Source organism: Dipodomys merriami, unplaced genomic scaffold, assembly GCF_024711535.1.
Source record: "Dipodomys merriami isolate MVZ:Mamm:240054 unplaced genomic scaffold, mDipMer1.0.p SCAF_1279, whole genome shotgun sequence".
In the NCBI taxonomy this organism is placed as follows: Eukaryota; Metazoa; Chordata; class Mammalia; order Rodentia; family Heteromyidae; genus Dipodomys; species Dipodomys merriami.
This window is the reverse complement of record NW_027202581.1, coordinates 13,383-38,684: the sequence shown is the minus strand read 5'-3', so window position 1 is coordinate 38,684 and position 25,302 is coordinate 13,383. Positions and strand designations below refer to the sequence as shown.

Genomic DNA, 25,302 nt, shown 5'->3' with positions numbered 1-25,302 from the left:
ATCTTGATCACTGCTAATGATTCACCACTTCACCAGAGTTCAAACCTCCACAGGAATACTTCACTCTTCAGTTTCTAGGTGCTTTAATATGGAGCTGCCCTGAGACCAGTGATTATTCTTGCACTGTAACTCTCCTTCAACACTAAGAATCTTTAACTAAATGTCATGCACTGGAAGAACATTGACTGTTAATTTCCTGCTAACCATTATTTTCCTGAAGCCTGAGAACAAGACCATCCTCACCTCTCTAATGTCCACAGTGTGGCCATTAACAGCCAAGTGTAATGATGCATGCCTATAATCCTGGCACTCCAATGTTTGAGGCAGGGAGATCACATGTTCAAGGCCAAAGGGGCTATATTTCATTACTTAGTCTGAAACAAAACAAAACAAACTAACAGTATTATAGTCTTCTAATCTCAACCTTCAGACTTCTAGCTGGTCTTGGGTCACAATGAGGCGATAGGAAACACAACATACAAGTGATAGTGACAGGGGCGAGACAGATCTTCAAGGAGACAACTTTAATTTTATTTAAACAAGTGATGAAATTGGAAATCATTCTCTTCTAGGCGGGGTCGGGGAGTGGGGACTCAGCTTAAGCTGAGTGTAACTCCTAAGCGGCAGCAATGGAGTAGAACAGATAAATCCCAATGGCAGAGCCATTGGCTTCCCAGGGCCCTCTGTACACAGGAGTTTCAGGTAGAAGACGTCACACAGGCCTCCCTTTCAGTATTCATCAGAAAATGGATAATTAGGGTGATCAAGAAAGCTACAAAGACAAAGAATGCATACCATAAGCTCTAGGATCCATTTCTATAGAAGTTCATATGTGATTTCTATAAATCTACAATTCAGTTAGAAATTAATCATTATATTTTCTGACTATTTTCTGCCATTCTAATTTTCATGACTTTAACTTTACACAAAGTAGTTTTAAAATATAAGAACCAAACTCTCCCAACTATATTGAACAGAACAGAACACACAGGAAAAATGAGAATAAGCATAGATGCATACTTCTCCCTTCTCTCTGTGTGTCCATCAAACAAAGGAAAGAAATTTTTTTAATGCCCCTTTTCATTTCAGTTTCTAATAGAGAAAAGAAATCTCTTATGTCAAGCTCAGTACAAAGACAATTTCAAAGAGCAACCAACACAAAAAGTACTTTAAGGTTATGTTTGGGATGACAAATGTAATTTAAATTTTACTACTTCATTTAAGTTATGTATATAATTTAAATTAATTTGCTATTTTATTGGATTAGTTACTACTATCATGTATACCATATTGTATTAGATTCAGATATGGAAGAAGTAATTTATAAAACATAGGTCCACATTACCATAGAATGGATAGAACTCTATATTTACCAATACAAAATATAAAAGTAACAAAGAAACATTACCTATGGAAGTATTTAAGATGAATGTAAATTTTTTTTTTCGGTTGTGGGGCCTGAACTCTGGGCCTGGGGGCTGTGACTCAGCTCTTCAGTTTAAGGCTAGCACTCTACCACTTGAGCCACAGCACCACTTCCGGCTTTTTTCTTTTTTGCTTATGTGGTGCTGAGTAATCGAACCCAGGGCCTCTGGCATGCAAGGCAAGCGCTCTACCACTGAGCCACCTTCCCAGCCCAGAATGTAAATTTTTATTGTTTAGTGCTTTGTCTCTCATGGTGTTATGTCCCTAGATTAGTTTCATCTTTCTCCATACTAATAAAAATTTTAATAATGATAATGTATCTACCCATTTTTGAGCAATGCTACTGTAGATTTGCTAATCTCCTTTCAAATAGGAGCACATTTATTCTTATCACAAATTAACAATATGAACAACCAAAGGGATATATACTACTTTGTTCATGCTCATGTATGACATATGCCCATTGTCACATTCCTTGAGTATAGACCATGGAGAAAGACATTTTTGATGACTATGAATTTTCTTCAATGATGGAAACAGCATTTACTTGTTTTCATGCTGTCTTCTCCTAAATTTCGTTGTCTTCTGCACTGAGATATTCCTAGTTCAGAAACTCAAAAACAAATGTTCCATTGACTCCCACAATGGGAGCCATTGGAGAGGCAAAGAAAGTGTTCAGGTTCTAAAAAGGACAGAAGAGACCAGAAACTAAATGAAGTTGAAGCTTAAAATAAAATGATAACATTACTTACATATCAGCAGGAAGATATCTGAAATTTCTGTTCAGGCCATCTAGGACTTTCATGTCCTCTAAAGATAACTGGAATCCATAAACCTATGATGCAAGCAGAAACATTTTAAAATACTTAGACACTACGCTGACCAATCTTGAATATGCAAATAAATCAGATTTCATAGTCAGCATTTAAAGCATCTTTCAAATTTCTTGAAACCCTAAGTTTATTGAAGCTACAAGGTGCTATATACAAAAGAAGACATGAAAAGTAGCTGACCCAGAAACACTGCTCATATTATTAAAAGATTTTAGCTTCATAGAAGTTACCAAAGAATGAACAGCAAGTTTTTTTTTAATTGTGAAAATACCGTACAGAGGGTTTACAATTACAGGGGAAAGATAATGAATACATTTCTTATCAAGCACTGTTGCTTCCTCCTTTGTTTCCCCTTCCCATCCCTTCCCATACTCCCTGCCCCCCCACCTTATCCTTCCTCCCTCCACCAAAGTTGTAAAGTTCATTTTTCGACATAACGACTTATACATCTCATTGTTGCAATAGGTCCACCTGTATCCCTATTTATACGATTTGAACAGCAAGTTTTGAAACAACACAATTCAAATATCTTCATGCATACAGCTAGATTTCTATATCAATTAAAAAACAATTAAAAGAACAAGGCTCTTTTCAACATAATTAAATTCAGCATTGTCCAAATGTTAATTATATCATTTTAAATGGAAAATGGAGATGGCTTGAAAAGAATCTTTTCACCTAATTTGGGCCCCTTGAAGAACAAATCAAATTTCACTAATTATAGTTTGATGGTGGTGGGGGTGAGGGTGGTAGTGGTATATGTCTATGAGAGAGGGAGGGAGACAGAGAGAGAGAAACATACAGACAGACAGACACTGAAAGAAGCAGAGAGACCAAAAAATAATCTCTGAAATTAAATTAGATTGGTTAATAATTTAGAAAATCACAACGTAGATATCAGAACACTAATAGACTTATTCAGGTAAGAGGATAGTAAAGTTATTCTAAATATAACAGGACAATCTGTCAAGAATAGCTAAGACACTCTTCAATGGCACAAGGGAAGGCTCAGGAAAATATTTTTTTTCCATATGGGACAATAAGACTGATGTTCTAGCACTATTAAGGCAATAGGAGAGAGGAAATGACACATTCAAAGTAGGAAAGAAGCCTTATATGCATTACTCTCACTGAGATCATCTATTTATCATTTTAAAATTATGTATGTGTATTATGTGTGCTACAATTGAATTAGAAGAAGGTTGTAATACTTTAGTAAGATGAGTAAGTAGAATGTTCTTATGATTCCAAAGTATAAAAGACCTGACACTAACCAGAGACAAAGCAAAGGCATGAATAGTACAATGACAGAAGAAAATTTTGTACATGAGAGCACACGAAAACCAGCATACAAACACAAGGAGAATGTTAGAGGAGATATTCTGATAAATCAGGGCTTGGAAAAAAACAGTTCATATTGAGAATATGTGAATGCAAATTAGTTATTAAAAGACCTTATTCTAGTCATACTTCTCAGTCTTCATACCTTTTGTTGCACAGATTTCCAACTTCTAGTAGGATGTGTTATTACTTCCCCATTCCTTAAATATGCTTACTTTTTAACATAGTAGAATTTAGCAAAAGCAGTTATATACCATTTCTGAGTCTGGGCATTGAAGGCATGCAAGGAGAAGCACATTGCCTTAGTGTATGTCTATGTGAAGACATACAACCTGCACTAGTTGGAAGAAATTGATACAAAACTGAGGAACCTAGGGAATAACACAATTACTATCACAAGACAGACTAGTCTGATTTTCCAGAAAATACGTGACAGTTCTGACATTGCTGCAAACTCAGCCAACATGAAAAAAACTTTACTGAATTTACGGCAAGTTTCCAAACAATAGGATATTTTGTTTTGGTCAGTCATGGGGCTTGAACTCAGGCCCTGAGTGCTTTATTTCCTTCAAGTCTAGTGCTCTACCACTTTGAACCACAGTGCCAGTTTTCTGGTGATAACAGTTTCATGGACTTTCCTGCTGAGACTGTCTTTGAACCACAATCCTCAGATCTCAGCATCCTGAGTAGCTAGGATTATAGGCATGAGTCACCAGCAATTGGCTTAACAATAGCACCTTGAACTAAAGAAATGTTCTAGTATGCACAGTTTGTTTTATAACTACTGCAAGTAATAATATAGCAAAAGTGATGTCATCAACCCGGATCAATGGACAAACAGGAAAGAAATCAACCAGTAGAGAAACTCAAAACAAAGCAAATGAAAAATACAAACATAATAACTTGCAGAATAAAAATCACTACTCTAATTAAGAAAAGATAATATCAATGGCGCAGGGATATGCAGTGCATGGATAATTTAATTCTGAAGCCAAAATATCATTGCTCTTCCCAATCCTAATTCTAAAATATGGCTGTTCCCATCTCTTCTTTTGTAAGTTAGGAGAAAAAATTTCCAAGAGCACAGGCATAGCCAATGCTACAGACAACCATCTGATCCAGAGGATTCACCTGAAGAGTAAATAGGAGCTCATATGCCAACAGCACCTTCATTACCTGCGCGTTCTCTTTCATCTCTTGTTCTTTGAAACTCTGAGCCAGAGTCACAACTCCACGTTGTACCTGGTAGCGAAGAGCAATCAGAGCTGCACTTCTATTGTACTTTTTGGCCAAGGTACCAAGAACTGGATCATTCAAGAGTACTGGGGAGCTCTGGTCCACCCTGGAAAGAGAGACAGAAGTGCTGAACTCCAGAGGCTGAGTACTCAGTTTTGTTGGGAGACTTCCAGAATGCATTGGAGTGCCCTTTTTCAGACCAGGAGTACTGGCTTAGCAAAAAAAGAGTGCACTTAAATACATATTTTCCCCTGGGCCAGTTCAGAATGTACTTTAAAGAGCTGAGACTAAGCTGGGCTCTGATGGCTCAGGCCTGTAATCATTGGTACACAGGAGGCAGAGATCTGAAGACCTTGGTTTGAAGCCAGCCCAGGCAGGAAAGCCCATGAGACACTTACCTCCAATTTACCAACAGAAAACTGGAAATGAAGCTGTGGCTCAAGTGATAGAGTGATAGCCTTGAGCAGAAAAGCTCAGGGACAGCATCCATGTCCTGAGTTCAAGGTCACAATGGACAAAAATGAAATAAAACAACAACAAAAAAAAACTACAACAGGCTGGGAAGGTGGCTAAGTGGTGAAGTGCTTAGCTCGCATGCATGAGGCCCTGGGTTCAATTCCTCAGTACCTCATAAACAGAAAAGGCCAGAAGTGGCACTGTGGCTCAAGTGGTAGAGCACTAGCCTTAAGCAAAAGTAGTTCAGGGACAGCACCCAGGCCCTGAGTTCAAGCCCCAGGACTGGAAGAAAAGAAGGAAAAAAAAAAAACCATCTAGAGCTAACAACAACAACAAAAGCTGAGTCTACAACAATAAAGATACCTTTTCAACAATAGTGTTCTAAGCAAACTCCCTGCTGTACTTATTACCATCGTTTGTATCTTTGAGTTCCCAGAGCGGAATAGGCAACCAGAACAATATCCTTCGACTTGCAGAAATCCAGCAGCTTTCCCTGGTTGAGATACGGATGGCACTCTACCTACACATGAATAAGACACAATGCTATCACATTAAAATATCAGACAAAGCTGAACAATTAAAAAAACGTGGAACATTAAATTGGAATTAAAATTATCAGCATAAAGTAATGTTTTTGTTATAAAAATAATCTTATATCCTTATCATCATTGTATGTTTCTTTTTTTTTTTTTGGTTGGTTGGTTGGGGGCCTAACTCTGGCCTGGTCACTGTCCCTCAGCTCTTCAGCTCAAGGCTAGCACTCTACCACTTGAGCCACAGTGCCAATTCCAGATTTTTCTGCCTATATGTTGCTCTGAAATCAAACCCAGGGCCTCATGCATTCAAGGCAAGCACTCTACCACTGAGCCACCTTCCCAGCCCCATTGTATGTTTCTTAAAGTAATTTTCTTGAGTTAATCAATTCTGTGGACCACATTATCAATGCTGAATACAATTATCTACTTGTAACAAGGTAATTTCTTATTTTTACAAAGAGGTACACACATACACACACAAAGAAAACAGCTGCTGGTGACATTCGGTCAAAGTTGTGCATTGGAACCAATAATCAGCAAAATCCATTTTAACAAGACAGTAAATAAACATTCATGAATTTGTAAGAATACACTTGCAGAAACCAAAAGGAGGGACAAAAATATTTTCCCCTGCTGATGAATTCCTTATCAGAGCATTGTTTTGAAGAGGAAGGTTAATCAGGATCCTCATCTCACAGGACTAATTAGTTTATTCAGGTGAGGAATAAAATTGTTTGCATTCTAAGATAGGGAAGCAAAGTAATTAGAAGAAAAATACGCACAAATCCCGAGATTCTAATTTTCCTAACAATCATTGATGGAAACTAAAGAATTATGTGTAAATGTGCCTTGAGATTGAACCTTGGAGATGAACAAGTAGGAAGGACTTTAGAAATATTTATAACGTGATTGCACAATGGTAAATCATGCCTTTACAAAGAGCTGAGGCCAGGAATAGTCAGCCAAATGATGAAAATATGCATCTTTACTATTACAAGAATGGCATGCTCCCTAGTACAATTCTATTTGAAAAATATAGCATTCCATCAATTGTCCTACCTACTTGACAGAAATTGATGCAAAAAATCTAATTACTATCATAAGACAGGAGGATTTGGTGACTATTTCAGGTTAAGAATATAAGAAAGGCAACATAAAACAAAGTGTGAAAACATGGGAGCATAGAAATACAAAAGAACCGTGGGAAATTTGAATACATACTGGATTTAAATGTCGAAAACAAATTACTATTAACTTCTTGGGGTACGGTGCTAGAAGTTCATGTGGGAGAAATCTTCATTCCTAGGAGATATGCTCAAAGATCATCCACAGGGAAGAGCTGTGTCTACACTTTGCTCTGAAGAGATTCAGCAAAGTATTTCAGATTGGGATGGAGACTCATGGACATAAATGTCACCACATGTAAGTTACTTTCAATACAGGATTGAGAACATGAATATTTTATATAAAAGTATCAATAATTCTAAATGTTTGATATATTTCAGATCTTGAGTCAGCTCTGTGTTCTGTGGTAAGTTCCTCAGAGTGCATTTCTTCTACCTTTAGTGTCACTATAAATGGATGGCATGATCAGTCTAATCTGGATGACTTTCACAGATTCTGTTTTCCTTTCCATGTAAATGTACTGATAACCAAGTAAGCCAAGATGAACAGAAACACTGAAACTTCACACAAGCCCGTACCAATGTCTACCATTTCATTCTACCCTTACTATCAGCTAAATCTTCTCAAAGACAATCTTAGACTTATTCCTGTAATAGCAATCCTACAGTCCAATATCCTGCCAGTCTTCCAAACTCAAGTGTGCTTAACAAATGCTGCATCCTAGATATATGCCTGAAAATGGAATCAATTAAACAAAAAATGTATACTCTCATTAAAATAAGAATTTTAATCATCAGAGACACCATTGAGAGACTTCCATATTCTCTGAGAAAAAGACATTGGTGTAAGAATCTTTCCTTCCAATCAAATGACATCAACTGAAAAGGTTGAAAAAAACCTTACAGTAATACTAGTATATGTCTGAGACAAGCAGAAACGGTCAGATAAGAACTCAAATGTTTTTTCTTTCTTGCTATTGTTTTTAACATATTTATAAGATGATTTCTTTGTTGCTTTGTATGTCCCTCCCACACGGTATAACCCCTGTTTTCACTGTAATTGATGTTGGTATAATTTGGGGAGGGGAAGGGAAAAAACAAATTGTTTAAATAGGGATACAGGTGGACCCATTGCAACAATAAGATGTACAAGTTGTTATGTCAAAAAACGAACTTTACAACTTTGGTGCGGGGTTAGGGGTGAAGGGTGGGGAGGAGATGGGAAGAGATAGTAAGGGGGAACAAAGGAGGAGGCAACAATGCTTGATAAGAAATGTACTCATTACTTTGCTCATGAAGAGCTAAAGTAACTCCATTTTAAGTTAACCCCACCAACCTGTAGCTGTCCTGTCCTCAGAATAACACCGAAAGAGGAACAGTTCTCGAAAAAACTGCAGGTTGCCACCCTTAAGTAACAGAGCAATTGCCCAAGTGTTCCAGCAGAAAAAGGGAAGTGTGGTCAGGGTGGACTCAAACCTCAGTACTATGCAATTTTTAACCAATCATGTAACTGCTGTGTGGAAACCCCCTGAACTTGTGAAGGTGTTTGTTCAATACTATAAAAAGCTATGCTGATTTTGTTCTCGGGGCCTCTTAGCATCACCAGTTACCAAGTGCACGGAGGACCAAGCTTAAGCTTGCACTAAACGACTCTTTGGTGTTTGCTTTGATCATGGTCTCTGGTGGTCTGTGAGGGGATGTCAGAAACTGGACACTTCATCTGGGGGCTCGTCCGGGATCCCCCCCATAAGCCAACCCAGACACCAGATCACAGAGTCATGAAAAACTTGGCCAGTAAGTTGAGGCATTGCTGTTCTGTATTTTTGGTAACTTGCAGGTTCTGTATCTATAATTCTGGTTTGCCGCAGGGTCTGTATTATTCTGGTTGGCAAAGAGTCTTGGAGGATGCACTATCAGGCTGCCAACGGGGTATGTGGGAGAAGTCCCCAGTCCCCATCTGGGTAAATTGCTGTTTAGTACAGATTTTGGGTCGGGGGGAATTTTCCGTCTGTAGTCTGACACTGATGTGCAGGCATTTTTTGGAGAATTTTCCAAGTCTGGCACTTTCTGGTTGGCAATTTATAATGAACAGCATATGTCTTTATCTTAAGTTGTATCTTTGTGTTGAGTGTTCTGTTTGTCATTCTGATTTGGCACCTTCTTCCTTGTTCATCTTACTTTCATTTTCAGATCAAGAGGGCATCCTTGAGTTCCCCGAAACCATTTCAAGGATGCTAAAGACAGGGCCCACAATTTAAGTGTGAAAATTAAAAAAGGAAAAACTAATTACTTACTGCCAGTTGGAATGGCCCACCCTTGACAGGGGGTGGCCAGCCGGAGAGACCTTCAATTTATCAACCATATTCAGGATGAAACTGTCACTGACCACCTGCAAGTGGCCCCAGCAAGATCTTAGCCTCAGCCTCAGGCCTTGGCCCTGGGGGGGGGAGGGAGAGGGGGGGTCTGAGCATGGTGGAGAACCTGTCAGTCTGAGGGACGGTCGCTAGGAACTTCTTTCCCTTACCCCAAGATGACTGGGAATTTTCCTCCACCTTGGAAGGCCCCTGGGTCAATGTTTGCAGGAATCTAAAAGATAAATCCTCCAGAGGTGAGAAGAAGAGGTTCAAGTCCCCTGGTAAATGGATTTAAGTCCCACTTGTAAATGGTGGTGAGATGTCACTCCATTCACTGAGACCTGATTATGTCTTTGTGGCCACTTGTCTGTCTTTTTTACTTCGGTGTGTTTTATGTTCTGTTTTTTAAGGTAGGGAAGTTCTGGGTGAGAGTGGCAGGCTCACTCAGCAGACTCTGGATTCAGCTTGCTGATTGAGAAAGGCACAGAGTTCTGGTAGGGATAAACTGGGGGCCCATTATTCCCCAACTCAGCCTTTGGTTGTTGTCTTATAGTTTTAGAATTGATACCAGTTTTAAATGTGGATCCTTGGTTTTTGTGTTTATTTGTGTTTTTTTTTTTATTTATTTAAACATCTCTGGGGGAATAAAAGTTCCAGCTTCCAGCTGGGCTCAGTCTCAGACCTGCTATGCCTCCCCTCCCTGTGAGGTATGGAAGTTTGGTTCCCTTCAAGCCTCAGGCTGCATTTTCTCCTTGTGGAGGCTGTGGGCAGGGAGCAGGTGGAAGGCTGTGTGCTTGGTTTGAACTTTTCAGCTAGTCCTGACAATGTAACAATTTGTAAAGTGCTCTTGTTTAAAATTGGATAAAAAAAATCAGACCAGGTTAGTTTCAGGTGACCCCCTCCCCCAGCCCTCCTCCAACAGAAGGGATTCAAAAGACCCATTGGTGAATCACCTTGCTAAACAAGCAAGCTCTGGAAAAATGAAGCTCAACAAAGGTACTTAGTTTAAAAGAAATACTGTCTTAAATTTTTGTTTAAAAACTTTAAAAAATGTACATACAACTGATTTTGATTTTTGTGCCCTTTAAGATCTGTGTGCAGCAAGATCTGTGCGAGTGTTTTGTATGTGTCTGTGAACATGTTCAAGATAAGAATTGTCAGCATGCTGTAACAATTGGGTGAGTTTAAATTTAAAATGTAAAAGGTTAGGGAGGACCAAGATGGCGACAGGGCAGTACTCAGCTCTCCCCAACCAAAAAGAGAGTTCAAGTTCCAATGCTTAATCTCCCCAAGAGACCGACAACAACAAAAAGATGAACACCCAGAGAAAAACAGGAGGCAGAAAAAAACAAAAAAGAAAGAGAGAAAAAGAAGAATTTCAGAACAGAGAAGCGTGAAGACCCCTCCCCTAACCTCTACTGGCCACGTGGCAGTGTGCCAAGCCATGGCCAGCCCCACAGGGCGGGGGGCTGCCAGAGTCCCAGGAGCCGGGAACCTGCACAAAGATCCCACCCCCACCCCTCACTCTTCATCTGAGCAGAGAGGCTCCATCCCACCAAAGCCACTTGGCCGCACAGTGGGAACCCCAGAGCTACAAGGGATGCCCACAGAAAACCAGAGCAGAAGACCTGCAAGGAACTGGTGCTGATCCAGAAAGCTCAGAGATAAACCCCAGCACTCAGAACCTGCACGGAGGCCCCTCCCCAACCCCTCGGGTGGAGGCCCGAGGTCCATCACACAGCACAACCCAAACAGTATCAACTGAGGCAGAGACAGAGGAGAAACACTCAGAGCCACCACCGCCCAGCCCAGCCCAGCCCACAACCACTTAAACTGAACTCTGATTGCAATGGCAACCAACTAGCTCCAGGGTGAGTACCCCGCAGGGAACAGTGTATCCCTCAAGGGAGACCAGAGCTGGTGGGAATCCCCAGACCCTGACCCAGGCCCCCTACCCCAACACCTGGACCTCAGGACCCACTAAAACTGGGAACTGTTCGAGAGCTCCACCAGCCCATGGACCACACCCAGCTGGCCAGGCTAGAGCAAGAGCGCCCCTGGAAGGGAGCTTAAATGCCCAAGCCAGGAACAGTGCCCCTGGGTCAAAACTGCCAACAGTGGAAGAAATTTGAACTGTGTACTCCAGGCTGCGTAACCTAGGTGGGATACACAGCAGCACAGGTCCAACTGGCTTGCCCCAGGCCGGGGAGGCCTGGAGATCCAATGCCTGGGCAACTCAACCAACTCCTCCCAACTAAAGTCAGAAGCTGAGCATACGCCTCATCAGACGGGGGGAAACAGGGAACTGTACCCCTTGGGAATCACACCTGTGACAGCAAAAGACCCAGGGGTTCAGAACAAGAAAAGCCTAAACCCCACCAGAACCCGACCTATATATTCTAGGCTGGGAATTGGACAACACAGGCCACCAGCACCAGATAATAGTCAGGAGCTCAGGCTAGTAAGGTGGCTCAGCAGTAGAGTGCTTGTCTTAGGTGCATGAGGCCCTGGATCTGATTCCTCAGCACCACATAAGCAGAAAGGACCACAAGTGGTGCTGTGGCTCAAGTGGTAGGGTGCCGGCCTTGAGCTGAAGAGCTGAGGGACAGTGCCCAAGCCAGAGTTCAAGCCCACAACCAGACAAAAAAATAAAAAATAAAACAAAAACAGCAGGAGCCCATAGCAGACTCCAGCATCTGGGAGAGTGCATCCAGCACATCCAATCTCACCGAGAGCACCTATAGGAGCAAACAGGAGCATCTGGGCTGCTCAACCCTTCTAAAGGCAGGAACTGCCAGTGATCTATGGCAGAGAGCTGAGAACCCTATGTGGGTCAGACCAGCAGCTGGAGGTCGGCCCCCAACAGAACCGAGATCAGGTACAGACTCTCTCTACCAGCACAGAAACAGCAACCAAGCAAAGACAGACACCTATTGACCAAAACAAAATTTCAGATTAGTCTCCAATAATCCCTGAATCCCCATGTGAAAATCACAGAGAAAAATTACAAGGTTTATCAACACCCAGGATAGCAAGCTATCCCCAAAAGTCAGCAGCCACCCAGGGGAGAGCCCCAGTGAGAGCAAAGCAGGAATGGAAGACAAAAGCTACATCCAAGAGATGCTGGAGGCAATGACTCAAGAAATAAAGTGAGAAATAGACCAGAAATGGAAAGAACACAGGGTCGAAATATCGAAAGAGATGCAGGATATCAAACAGGAGATGCAAGCAAAAATAGAGGCAGCACACACCTCACTAAGAGGTGAGATTAGTACTTTGAGAACCAGCATCAAATCAATAAATGAGTCCATTTCCTCCATGCAAACCACAATGGAAGCCATAGTTAACAGGGTGAGCGAAATGGAATGTAGAGTGTCAGATACAGAAGACAGAATACACCAACTGGACAAAAAAACAACCCTAAAACAACACAGTATACATTCTTCTCAGCAGCTCATGGAACTTTCTCCAAAATAGACCTTATCATAGTTCATGTAAGGAACTTAAGCAAATACAAGGGGATTGACAATCTCCTGTATCCTATCTGACCACAGTGGACTCAAGCTAGTTCTCAATAACAAAGCATACCATAGAAATTACTCAAATACATGGAAATTGAACAGCACACTTCTAAGCAATGCCTGGGTAACAGAAGAGATTAAAGAAGAAATTTAAAAATTCCTACAACTCAATGAAAATGAAAACATATCACAAAGAAACTTGTGGGAGACAGCAAAAGCAGTCCTGAGTGGCAAATTTATTGCCCTCAGTGCCCACATCAAGAAAATAGAGACAGACCAAGTAAATAATCTCATGTTGCAATTAAAACAGCTAGAAAAACATGCAAAAATGGAACCTAAAGTTACTAGACAGAGCCAGATAACCAAACTAAGAGTGGAGAATAATGAAATAGAGAATAGGAGAATCATAACCAAAATTAACAAAACACAAAGCTGGTTCTTTGAAAAAATAAATAAAATTGATGGACCATTGGCAAAATTAATTTAAAAAAGAAGAGAGGAAACCTATATTAACAAGATTAGGGATGCCACAGGAAAAATCACAAAATGTACCCAAGATATCCAAACAATTTTAATGGACTACTTTCAAAAGTTATACTCTCTAAAGAAAGAAAACCTGGCAGAAATGGATGCATTTTTAGAGAAAAACAAGTTGCCCAAACTGAGCAAAGAAGAAGTAAATCAATTAAATAATCTAATATCCTACAACCAAATACAGGAAGCAATCAGAAGTCTTCCTAGAAAGAAAAGCCCAGGCTCAGATGGATTCACAACAGAATTCTATAAGACCTTTAAAGAAGAACCTAATACCCATACTCCTCAAGTTCTTCAGAGAAACAGAGAAGGAGGGAGCTATCCCAAACTCATTCTACGATGCCAATATCACACTCATCCCCAAACCAGGCAAAGACCCAACCAAAAAAGAGAATTACAGGCCAATTTCCTTGATGAACACAGATGCAAAGATCCTTAACAAAATTCTAGCTAACAGAATCCAGAAACACATAAAAAAATCATACACTATGACCAGGTAGGCTTCATCCCAGAGATGCAGGGATGGTTTAACATATGTAAGTCAATAAATGTAATCCAACAGATCAACAGAGCCAAGGTCAAGAATCACATGATTATCTCCACAGATGCAGAAAAGGCCTTTGATAAAATTCAACATTCATTCATTCTAAAAGCTCTGGAGAAAATAGGAATAGAAGGAACATTTCTTAAAACAATATAAGCCATTTATGACAGACCAATAGCCAATATTACACTTAATGGGGAAAAGCTACAACCAATTCTCCTAAAATCAGGAACAAGGCAAGGATGCCCACTGTCTCCACTCCTCTTCAATATAGTCCTGGAACCCCTAGCCAGGGCAATAAGGCAAGGAAAAGACATTAAAGGGATCCGCATAGGGCAAGAAGAAGTTAAACTACCCTTTTTTGCAGATGACATGATACTATACATTCATGATCCCAAAAACTCCATCCCCAAACTCTTAGAAATCATAAATCACTTCGGCAAAGTAGCAAGATACAAAATCAACCCACAAAAATAGTAGCCTTCCTATACACTGACAATGTACAAGCAGAGAGGGAAATAAAGGAAGCAACCCCATTCACAATAACCTTCCAAAAATAAAATATTTAGGAATTAACCTAACCAAAGATGTAAAAGAACAATTTAATGAAAATTATAAAAAATTAAAGAAAGAAATTACAAAAGATGCTAGGAAATGGAAAGACCTCCCATGCTCTTGGATAGGCAGACAATATAGTGAAAATGGCAATACTGCCAAAATTAATATACAAATTTAATGCAATTCCTATACAAATCCCAATGACGTACATCTCTGAAATACAGAAAACAGTCCAAATATTCGTATGGAACAACAAAAGACCTAGAATAGCCAAAACAATTCTAGGGAATAAAGACAACATGGGAGCAATATCCATGCCGAACTTCAAACTCTACTATAGAGCCATAATAACAAAGACTGCATGGTACTGGCACAAAAACAGACCCAAAGACCAATGGAATGGAATAGAAGATCCAGTAATAAATCCACATGCCTACAGTCAGCTGATATTTGACAAAGGAGTCAAAGACATACAATGGAAGAAACACAGCCTCTTCAACCACTGGTGCTGGGAAAACTGGGCAACCACATGCAGAAGACTAAAAGTGGACCCCAGCCTATCACCATGCACCAACATCAACTCAAAATGGATTAAGGACCTATCATTAAACCTGAATCTCTGAAACTACTGCAGGACAGAGTAGGAGAGTCACTTGAACTTATAAGCACAGGAAGGAACTTCCTGAACAGAGTCCCAGGGTCACAACAAATTGGAGAGAGACTCGACAGATGGGACTACCTTAAAATAAAAAGCTTCTGCACAGCTAAAGCTATAGCAACCAAGCTAGAAAGACAACCAACTAATGGGGGGGGGGGGAAATTACCAGCAATGTATCAGACAAGGGGTTAATATCCAGTATATACAGGGAACTCAAGAAACTAATCCCTCCCAAACCTAACAAACCAATTACTAAATGGGCAAGGGAACTAAAGACAGACTTCTCAGATGAAGAGATAAAAATGACAAAGAAACACATGAGGAAATGTTCACCATCCCTGGTTGTGAAGGAAATGCAAATGAAGACAACCCTGAGATACCACCTTACCCCAGTCAGAATGTCCCACACATCCTCAAGTCAGCCAATGACAAATGCTGGAGGGGATGCAGAGAAAGAGGAACCCTATTACACTGCTGGTTGGAATGCACACTTATACAACCACTTTGGAAAGCAGTCTGGAGGGTCCTCAGAAAGCTAAATATTGACCTCCCTTATGACCCAGTCATACCACTTCTAGGCATCTATCCTGAACAACAGGAACCAGTATACAAGGACACATGCACCTCCATGTTTATTGCAGCACTGTTCACAATAGCCAGGATATGGAAACAACCCAAAAGTCCCACCACAGATGAATGGATCCAAAAATTGTGGTATCTATACACAATAGAATATTATGCAGCCATTAGAAATGACAAAATAATGGCATTTGCAGGGAAATGGATGGAGCTAGAAGAAATCATGTTGAGCGAGGTAAGCCAAGAGCAAAGAGACAAATGGTACATGGTCTCCCTGATACGTGGATGTTAAATCCAAAATGTTAGGTGATATGACAAAATTAACAGGACTTAAGACACAAAGGACTTCCGCTCATCTGGTTGAATCACTACTAAATAACCCCATGCTGCTGATCACATGTATGGTATATATGTGTACACAGGAGGGGAACCAGGAAGATGACACAGAACTAGAAGGAATCAGGGAAAAACATATAACAGTGGGACCCATCAGCTGCACTGGACATTGACCAAAATGAACTAAGCCACTCAATGGCAGTGATGGGAGGGAGGGAACAAGTGGGAAAGAGGGAACAGCTGATGGTATGCAAAACAAAAGAAATGTACATATCACTCAATGTGGAAGAAATAACTGTATTGCAAAGCTCATAGAACTCATAAATGTTATAGACCATGATAGACAATTTGCTCCAGGAAAGTTAGAATGTGTTTGTGACTTTAACTGAGCATCACTATCCCACAATACTGTGAAATTTGGGGAATTATGTAACCACTTAATCACAATAAAAAATTTGAAAAAAAATGTAAAAGGTTATGAGGTTTGGACATTACCAAAAATTTTAAAGAACTTTCACATCATTTTAAGTGGCTTTTTAATGATTCTTTAACTTAAAAATTAGAAAATCTGGTATTTAAAATTTTAATATTTTAAAATGCATTAGCTATTTGGGATTTAGTTCCCTTGGCTAAAATTTGGGGATAAATATTAGAAATTTAAATGTAAAGGTTAGTTCAACACTGTCAAAGATGTTACCTATTCTGCCTGACCAAGAAAAAAAGAAAAGGGAAAAACTTAGAAGCCAACAGAAGATCTATCTTTAGGGGTGAGAGGTGAGCAGGCAGAAGTGCAGTTCAGCTGGTCATGCATGGTGGGACAGACCCTGGGGGGAGTCCACAGATGGTGGGATGGGCCCTGGGAGGAGTCCATGCATGGTAAAAGAGGGCAAGCTGGCCAAATGCAGTTCATCTAACCCTAAAGAGTCAGATTGGGTACATGCCCATTCCATAGGTGGGGCCAAGGGTCCATGTGGCCCATCTTTGTTCTGTCCCTTTTCCCTGCAAATAGACACTGGAAACAAGATGGTAAAAATTAGTGATGTGATGATCTGATTAGTATTGCTAAACTTACTCCTTGGATGCATTAAAATTAAAATTAAGAAGGCCTTAATAAGAGGGTTAAAAAAAGTTTATTTGTATAATGTGACTTTCTTTCAATGATGTTTTACAATTAGGATTTTTTTTTAAGTCATAAAGGTGTTAAGTCTAGTTCCTTGGTACAGTGATGGTGACTGTAATTCTTACACCAAGAAAAAATTGTCATTTGAGTTTAAAAGTTTTCATATGTATCTGTTTTAAAACAAGCAGCCAAGAGAAAATGAGTGACACTTGGCCTCAAGATTTCAAGGAATCTTTTCAAAACACAAATGAAAACTAAAGTATAAAATATTTTTTTTAAAGCTTAAAAATTAAAAATGGATTTTTGGATATAAAGTTTAAAAGTAAAATTGTTCTTAACATTTGCCTTAAAGTGCACAAAGAAAAAAATTAGAAATACCAAAATAATTGCTATTCCAGTTTGCTCTTATAGGTTTTTTTTTTTTTTAACATTTCTAGTAAGCCCAGAGCAAAGTACAGAGGATTTTTACAAATTTATCAGATGTAACTCTGGCTCTTAGTAAGTTCCAAGTAAGAGCATGCTTAAAGGCTACTTCTATGTTGACCACCTTGTTTTTAATTGGAGTAAAGTGACCTTTTATAAGACTCATAGATCTGCAAACTGGTTCAAAGCCAGCCCAGGCAGAAAAAGGTCCGCGTGAAATTATCACCTCTACTCAGCCAGTGGAAGGCTGAAAGAGCAAGCAGAGTTGCTTTGGGACTCAAAGTGGCAGAGTGTTAGCCTTGAGCTGTAGAGCTGAGCGACAGCGCTCAGGCCCCGAGTTCAAGTCCAGCAACCAGCTAAGGGAAATGCCAATGAGGCATTTATCCCAGTGTGGAGAAGACAATCCTGGGACAAAAGCAACGGGGAACATCCAGAGGCAGTAAGCCACTGCTTGGATGGCAGAAATAATGTCAGATCCTAGAGTCATTTGTGCATGGCCCTTCAAAAACTGGTCAGAGCCAGGAGGTCATGGGAAGATAGTTTGTAAGCATGCCTAATGTTCATGACTACTTTGTAAGGGACAGAAACTTGTCAGTCATCTGTGATAGTACTAAAAAGCTAAGGTTGTAAAATGTGGGGGATAGTTTAAGTCCCAACCCCTGTATGTGCCAAAAGCCCTAATTGGCAGTAATTGAGTTGACACCAGCTACATGAAATTCATCTACTCAGAAAAAGTTTGTAAACCTGAGAGTGTGTTTCTATTAACATCTGTCTGAAGGCCTGCACAGGTAACTTAGGCATTGTTGGGGTCACTAGAGATCACATTCCTAAGCCATCCAAAACGATGCTTTTATAAACCAGAGTGCTAAACAAGCTACACTGTTGTAGCCAGAAACTGCTGTAGCCGGAGAAAAGGTTTGTGCATTTGTCAAAAGTTAAAATATTGTTCTTAATGACATCTAACCCTGGTAACCTCTTTGTAAAATAGGCTAAGGTTATAGGTTCCTGGCTAGGTAGGATCAACGTCCTTGAAGTCAGCTTGAAGAAGTTGCAGAAGATGGACCTTCACCCATCAACCCCTTTTTAAGATCAAGAGTCCAGAGTCAGTTTTGGAATAATGAGGCAAAATAGATAAAATAATTATTTTTTAAAAGGCATAAAAATAGTGTTAACAGGTGTGCAAGTGTGGAGATTGCATCCGTCAGAGATGGTTACAAGACTAAGCCTGTTGTGTCTGTTTACAAAAACATCTGGTTAGCAAAAACAGTTGTCATTTTGGTAAATTGTCCTGGGCTATTGTCTAAACAGTCTTGAAATCCAATGGGGTCAAAGCCTGCCAAGCCTATGCAATGTATCCTTAACCAGTCTGTGTAGAAATTTGCAGCCCAGCATGAGGTGTGACAGTCCCTTGGAGCCACTGAGAAACCCTGATGCTGCTGCTGCTGCTGCTGCTGCACACCCTAATGGGAAAAGTTGAAAGACAGCCTGACAGTCACCTGGAGAAAATCTACATCATTACCCAGACCACTTCCATCTACCTCCACTGTGGTAAAAGTAGATTTGAATTCCTGCCTGGTTCCATCACCTGAGACTGCATCCCGGTTGAAAGCTGATAAAACTAAGATCTTGTGGGACATTCTTTTAGTGATATCCAGTAACTCTCTCTATTCCCACAGTGGATATTGGGGGCAAGGATATCACTGGCTTGCTTGCCTTAGGCACTTCAGTGCATAGTGATCAATGTAGTCAGTAAAAAGAATAAGACCCAGCCCTGCTTTTAGCCTTAAAATCTAGCAAGCTTCTCCATCTCAGTGGTGCCTTGAGGCTGTTCTGAGATAACTTGGTTCCACAAGCAACAGGAAAAAATGGGCAGTTTTAAACTCTAGCCACAAAGAAGTTAAAGGAATTGTAAAGAAGCAGAGGGTAGTAAAGAAAGCCTTGGAAAAGAAATTGGGGAAAATTTGGTATCCTCTGGATAAAAAAGAATTTGAAAATAATGATTGTCTTAAAATGTTTATAAAAAAAGGAAGACAAACCTCAGAAAGTTTAACTATGTAGCAAATGGTATGAGTATGTCTTAAAAGTTGGAGCTTATGAGTACAGCTGGTATAAAATTAAAGTTAGGTGTGATACACAGAGTCAGGACTGGTGAAAGAAAATGTAAGGGCCTTTGGTACTGTTAATTTTGTTACAATTAGACCTTGTAAAAAAGAGATTAGTGCAGTCCATCTATTAGTTCTGAGCTCCCAATACCAAACTGTAAATATAAAAGACTGTGCCAATTAGAGGACCATGATTGGTCCCCGATGATCTAGAAGAGGAGGGAATGAAGAGCTAAAGTAACTTCATTTTAAGATTAACCCCACCAACCTGTAGCTGTACTACCCTCAGAATAACCCCGAAAGAGGAACAGTTCTCGATAAAACCACAGGTTGCCACCAACCCTGGCCACCCTTAAGAAACAGAGCAACTGCCCAAGTATTCCAGCAGAAAAAGGGAAGTGTGGTCAGGGTGGACTCAAACCTCAGTACTATGCAATTTTTAACTGATCATGTAACTGATTGTGTGGAAACACCCTGAACTTGTGAACTTGTTTGTTCAATGCTATAAAAGCTATGCTGATTTTGTGCTTGGGGCCTATTAGCATCACTAGTTACCAAGTGCATGGAGGACCAAGCTCGAGCTTGCAATAAACAACTCTTTGCTGTTTGCATTGATCATGATCTCGGTGGTCTGTGAGGGGAGGTCTGAAATTGGGCACGTCAATTGTAACCCCTCTGTACAGTATTTTCACAATAAAAAAATTGAAATAAAAGGTGAAGAGGAGGCTAAGGCAGCTCACCTGATTGCAGACAGGTTTGTGCTTGAGTCCTGGCTTGTTCAGGATCCTTTCTAGCTGCCTATGATTAAAGTTGGACACCCCAATGGATTTAGCCAACCCCGCATCCTTACACTTTTCCATGGCCTGCAGAGCAAGTGGAAATGAAAAGTCATTTGTATGGTTCACGCATCAATACACATGAAAGATGGAACTATTCAAGAGAACACAGTCAGGAGCTGGGAATATTTCTCAGTGGTAGAGCAGGTGTGAGGCTCTGTGTTTGATCACCCAGTATCCCATAACAAACAAACAAACAAACAAACACCAGCTAGACTGGCCAGAAATGGCAAACTCACTAGAATCGACTGTCCAAATGAGAAAATGATAACGATAATAACCAAAGATACAATGGCAGCCAGAAAAAGAATTTCTGGGTCCTTATTGGAGAATTGGAGACATTACTACATAAGAAGACAAAGATGTCTATTCCTATTGCCTTCGATTCCACCTCTCTCCATTTCTCTCTATTATTTTCCATCAATTTATCCACTGCTCTAGCACAACATCCTCATAAACCCAATGAATGTTAACAACCAAGGCTATGTACCTCATTGTCAGGTAGAGAAATATCACCCAGCTCTCTTCTGACAGCTTCCTCTGTTGCCTTTCCTTCAAATACTCACTCACCTCCCATGTGGCACAAAAATCCACTGTGTCCAATATCAATTTTCCATGTTCATCAGTTGGATAAAGGTCATCCCCTGGCTAGAAAAGAATCACTTACATCAGTCTCATTAGTCACATATTTGTTATTCATACAACCCTTCTCCGTGTATGAGAGGGAATGAGTCACTGAACATACAAGAAAGTGAGTAGAGCCTCACTCACTCCCCATACTGAACTATCAAGTGGCTTGTGTACTAAGTTCTTAGGAATATCTTTGGGTGTATAAGTTGCTCTATTCACTAATATTATGTGTACAATATTATTAAACAATCTTTCCACCAGTCCTGATGAAGTCTCCTGTTCACATAGGTAACTCTACTTATTCCTACAGTTTCCTCTAGTGAAATGTATAAGTTTCACTGAAAAAGACCATCATCAACAATGGATCTCTATATTGAACCTGCCTTAACTATCAAGAGTTTTTAGCTACCTGAACATCTGCTGTTTCAAGGACAGGCTAGTATAGATTGTATCCAAGTCGGCCCTTGATCATGGAAGTTGTGGAGGAGCTACTGATTGCTAATGACTGTGACACTTGAACTGTTTCAAGACCACATTTGCCACCAATAAACAAGGCTGAGAAACAAAGAAGCCTCTAGTAATGATGGGAGAAAATGTTGTATAAGCCTAGTCATTTCGAACTGTTATCTGTAATCTCTAAATATAGACAACACTTGAATTTTCTACCTCTTAATCCATTAATATTTGTCTAATTTACTTGCATAGTTGGTAAAACATACAAATAAACTTTATTTCAGTTCCTGACAGAAGCTTAACTCAAACATTTGTGGAAATTATGGTCATACCCACAAAGTTTGTCATACATATTGATCGTGAAAAAGCTGATAATATAAATTGCCTACCTTCATAGCCACTGGATAATGCATGAGATAGAGGTCAACATAATCCAGTTTGAGGTTTGCCAGTGATCTTTCCAAGCTAGGTTGGACCAGATCTGGATGAAGGGAAGTACACCAAAGCTACAGAAGTCAAAAAATAGAAATTGTGCTAGATTATTAAATGATCCAAACATGGACATTTATGTCACATAAGATTGATTCAGTTTGTACTGGAAATAAACAGATGTTGGAAAACACACCCTTCATATTTCGATTTCCTTTTATTTGCCCTGTCAAAGTGAATCCCATCATATTGGGTTATTGTTCATCAATATGTAGAAATTGGAAATACATTTTAAAGGGATATTTTTTAATCAAGTAATAATGATTTCCAATCTGAATTACTTTTCAGGCACATTATAAATTTATTATTGCTCTACGTCTCTCATTCATTAATACATGAACAACTAACATCTTTATATTTACATGGCTGGAGGGACATATTTTGAACATTTGAACATGTTATACAAATCAGTACATTTTAACTGAAAATCATTTACTATCCAGATAATATCAATTCTCTGATATTTATGAGTGTTAAAAACTGATCTTCTAAATGTGAAGAAAATGTAGAAAATAAACAAGGGGAGAAGGGAAGTCGTAATTTGGGCATAGTCTATCTCACCTCAGAGCCCATTCTAAATAATGGTACTTTGAGTTAAGGACATATACATAAAGGCACTTCAATTTTATGGATTTATATACAGTCAGTAAATAGTCATGATCTTTGTAAATTGCTTCTTGTGTGCATATGAGTCTATCAGTCCTGGGTTTGAATGTAGGGCCTGACAACTGTCTCTGAGCTTCTTTGCTCAGGCTAGTGCTCTACCACTTGAACCACAGCTCCACTTCTGGTTCTTTAGTGGTTAATTGGAGACAAGAGTCTCCAGATCTTTCCTGCCCAGGCTGGCTTTGAACCATGATCTTCAGATCTCAGCCTCCTGAGTGGCTAGGATCACAGGCATGAGCCACTGACTCTCTGTTTTACATAATACATCCTATGTGGGAAATAAATAAGAATAAAAGGTACACCAATAACTGTTTTGATTTCATAATTTTCTCTTCTTTACATCACACCATTCATTTGCACACTTACACACTGTAGACATAATACCTTTGAGGTGAGGAATATGTCTTCCCTCTTCACAATGCCCTCTTCAATCTTGCTTCGAATGGCCTGCCCTACCTCCTCTTCCACTTGGTATGCATAAGCAGTGTCAATATGGCGGAAGCCGGCATCTATAGCTAACTTGGTAGCCTCCAAGGCCTTACTCTTAGGAACCTAGGAGAGCAACCAGAAATAGTATTTGGAGAAACAAGTTATCACTAGATCTCAGAGTACGCCAAGAGGATAATTGACCAGACTGAAGAGATTTGTACTACAAATCATTGTCAGATGGCATATTTGACAAAAGCCTCATTCCCTGACCATTGAATTCTCACTTTCTGTAATACTGAATGACACCCCATGTTGTTTTGGAGGCTATAGACCCAGCCTCTTTTTGACAGATTAAATGCTGATGAAAAGAATGTATTCTCAAATAATCTAGATTTACAAGAAGGTGTGGGCATAGCTAGAAGACGTGAAAACCAATGAATTCCCAGCCCTCATACAAGAAGTGGCTAAGTCATGTCAACCCAGTTCAGCTTCCAGTCATTCTAGAATTCTTTTCTACATTCTTTTTAACATTTTTTTTAACATTCATTCCACCATAGGCTAACTTACTTCGTCAGGTGTGTAGGTTCCAAAACCCAGTGTGGGGATGAAATGACCATCATTTAGTTTCACACAATGCTCCTTACAACTCATAGCTGGTCAGTTGTCTAAGCAGATGCTGTTCCTTCTGCTGCCTGCACAGGACACTGAGTAACTTATAGCCATACCCCCTGACTAATGGTTAACTAATGTGTAACTGTGTAATGATTAACCAGTGTTTCTACTGGTCTAATAATTAACTAATGTGAAGACAGAGGTAATGTTTCATATATAAGAAGAGAACTAAAATCAATTTATTTTTATAAAATTATTTTTTCTTATTCTATTGACATATATTGAATTGTACATAGTAAAGGGTTTGATCATGTCATTTCCATTCATGCATAAAGTTCAATAAAACTTCAATAAACTTTGTTCCATATATTACTACCTCCATCTAGATCTACCTATGATGGATGGATTTTTTTTTCTTCAGTGATTTGGGGGCCGCTCTTTCTTTCTTTCATTTTTGTTGGTAGTGGGGATTGAACTCTGGTCCTGGGAGCTATCCTTCAGCTCCTCCCCTCAAGGTGAGTGCTCTACCACTTGAGCCACAGCACTACTTCTGGTTTTCTGGTGGTTAATTGGAGGTAAGAGTCTCACGGACTTTCCTGCCTACGCTGGCTTTGAGCCGTGATCCTCAAATCTCAGCCTCCTGAGTAGCTAGGATAACAGGCGTGAGCCACCAGCACCCATTCATGTGGCCACTTTTTATGAATCCGTGGGCCTACTTCTATCAGAACATTTCCCTAGAACCTTTCTTTACCTCCAACTTCACTACTGGACAGAACCACCAACCCGGATTTCTCACATACATGGATTGCATCCTTTGCTTTGCTAGAAGGAACTTTTGGGATTTTTCTAATTTTTGCTCAATCTAGGTAGAACTAAAATGCATGTTTTTCCATAAATTCCTTTAATTTCTACTTTATTACCTTACAAGAGATGGCTAAGGGGAAACCTTACATATCCAAATACAAAGGCGGTCACATCCTATGGAAGATGCAGTGGATGGAGGTACACTGACCAAGATGCACTGTGCCTATGAACTGATTTCTGCAGTTCATGACCTTACTGAACATTATCCATAAATAAACAGAAATTAAAATATCTAATTTGTTAAATTTTGGAATAGGTGGCTAAAATTTGATATAATAGAATATGTGGTGGAATTCAAATGGGAACTGGTAAATCATTTATTAATGAATTATTATAAACACTGAGAGATTGTAATGTAATAGTGGAAAATAATGAATATATGAGTCAATGATGTAATATCACACTATATGTATTATAAATACACATGTATGAAAACAAATTTTATTCTTTTCTAAAGAGAAGACTGTATGATTATTAAATCTCATATGTGATTTCTAATCTCAAAATAATGGTGATCAATTTGTAGTCTGAGAGAAAATGACTAGCATGGTCCCTGATACCTGTCTATACACTTCTGGCCAAATCAGTTTGGGTTATTTATAGAAGGTGAGAGGGGGGAAACATGAAAGTGACAAAGACAGTG

General features: G+C 39.6%; 1 protein-coding gene across 1 annotated transcript; it reads right to left on the bottom strand.

Moving 5' to 3' along the window:
* Positions 1–509: 509 nt before the first annotated feature.
* Positions 510–23,867, bottom strand: LOC138824182 (aldo-keto reductase family 1 member C13-like). Its single transcript, XM_070017847.1, has 9 exons — positions 23,751–23,867; positions 23,139–23,306; positions 21,989–22,105; positions 21,087–21,164; positions 20,421–20,543; positions 5,702–5,811; positions 4,776–4,941; positions 2,178–2,260; positions 510–772 (listed from the first exon to the last, which is right to left on the bottom strand). The coding sequence occupies exons 1-9, from the start codon at positions 23,832–23,834 to the stop codon at positions 730–732; spliced, it is 972 nt and encodes a 323-aa protein (XP_069873948.1). The 5' UTR covers positions 23,835–23,867; the 3' UTR covers positions 510–729.
* Between the last annotated feature and the right edge of the window lie 1,435 nt (positions 23,868–25,302).

Coding starts and splice junctions, on each gene's coding strand:
- LOC138824182 (XM_070017847.1), bottom strand. CDS start 23,834: ATGAGTTGTAAGGAGCATTGTGTGAAACTAAATGATGGTCATTTCATC. Junction 23,307..23,750: donor GAACCTACACACCTGACGAA/GTAAGTTAGCCT, acceptor TTGCTCTCCTAG/GTTCCTAAGAGTAAGGCCTT. Junction 5,812..20,420: donor ACAAACCTGTCTGCAATCAG/GTGAGCTGCCTT, acceptor ATTCATGTGTAG/GTAGAGTGCCATCCGTATCT.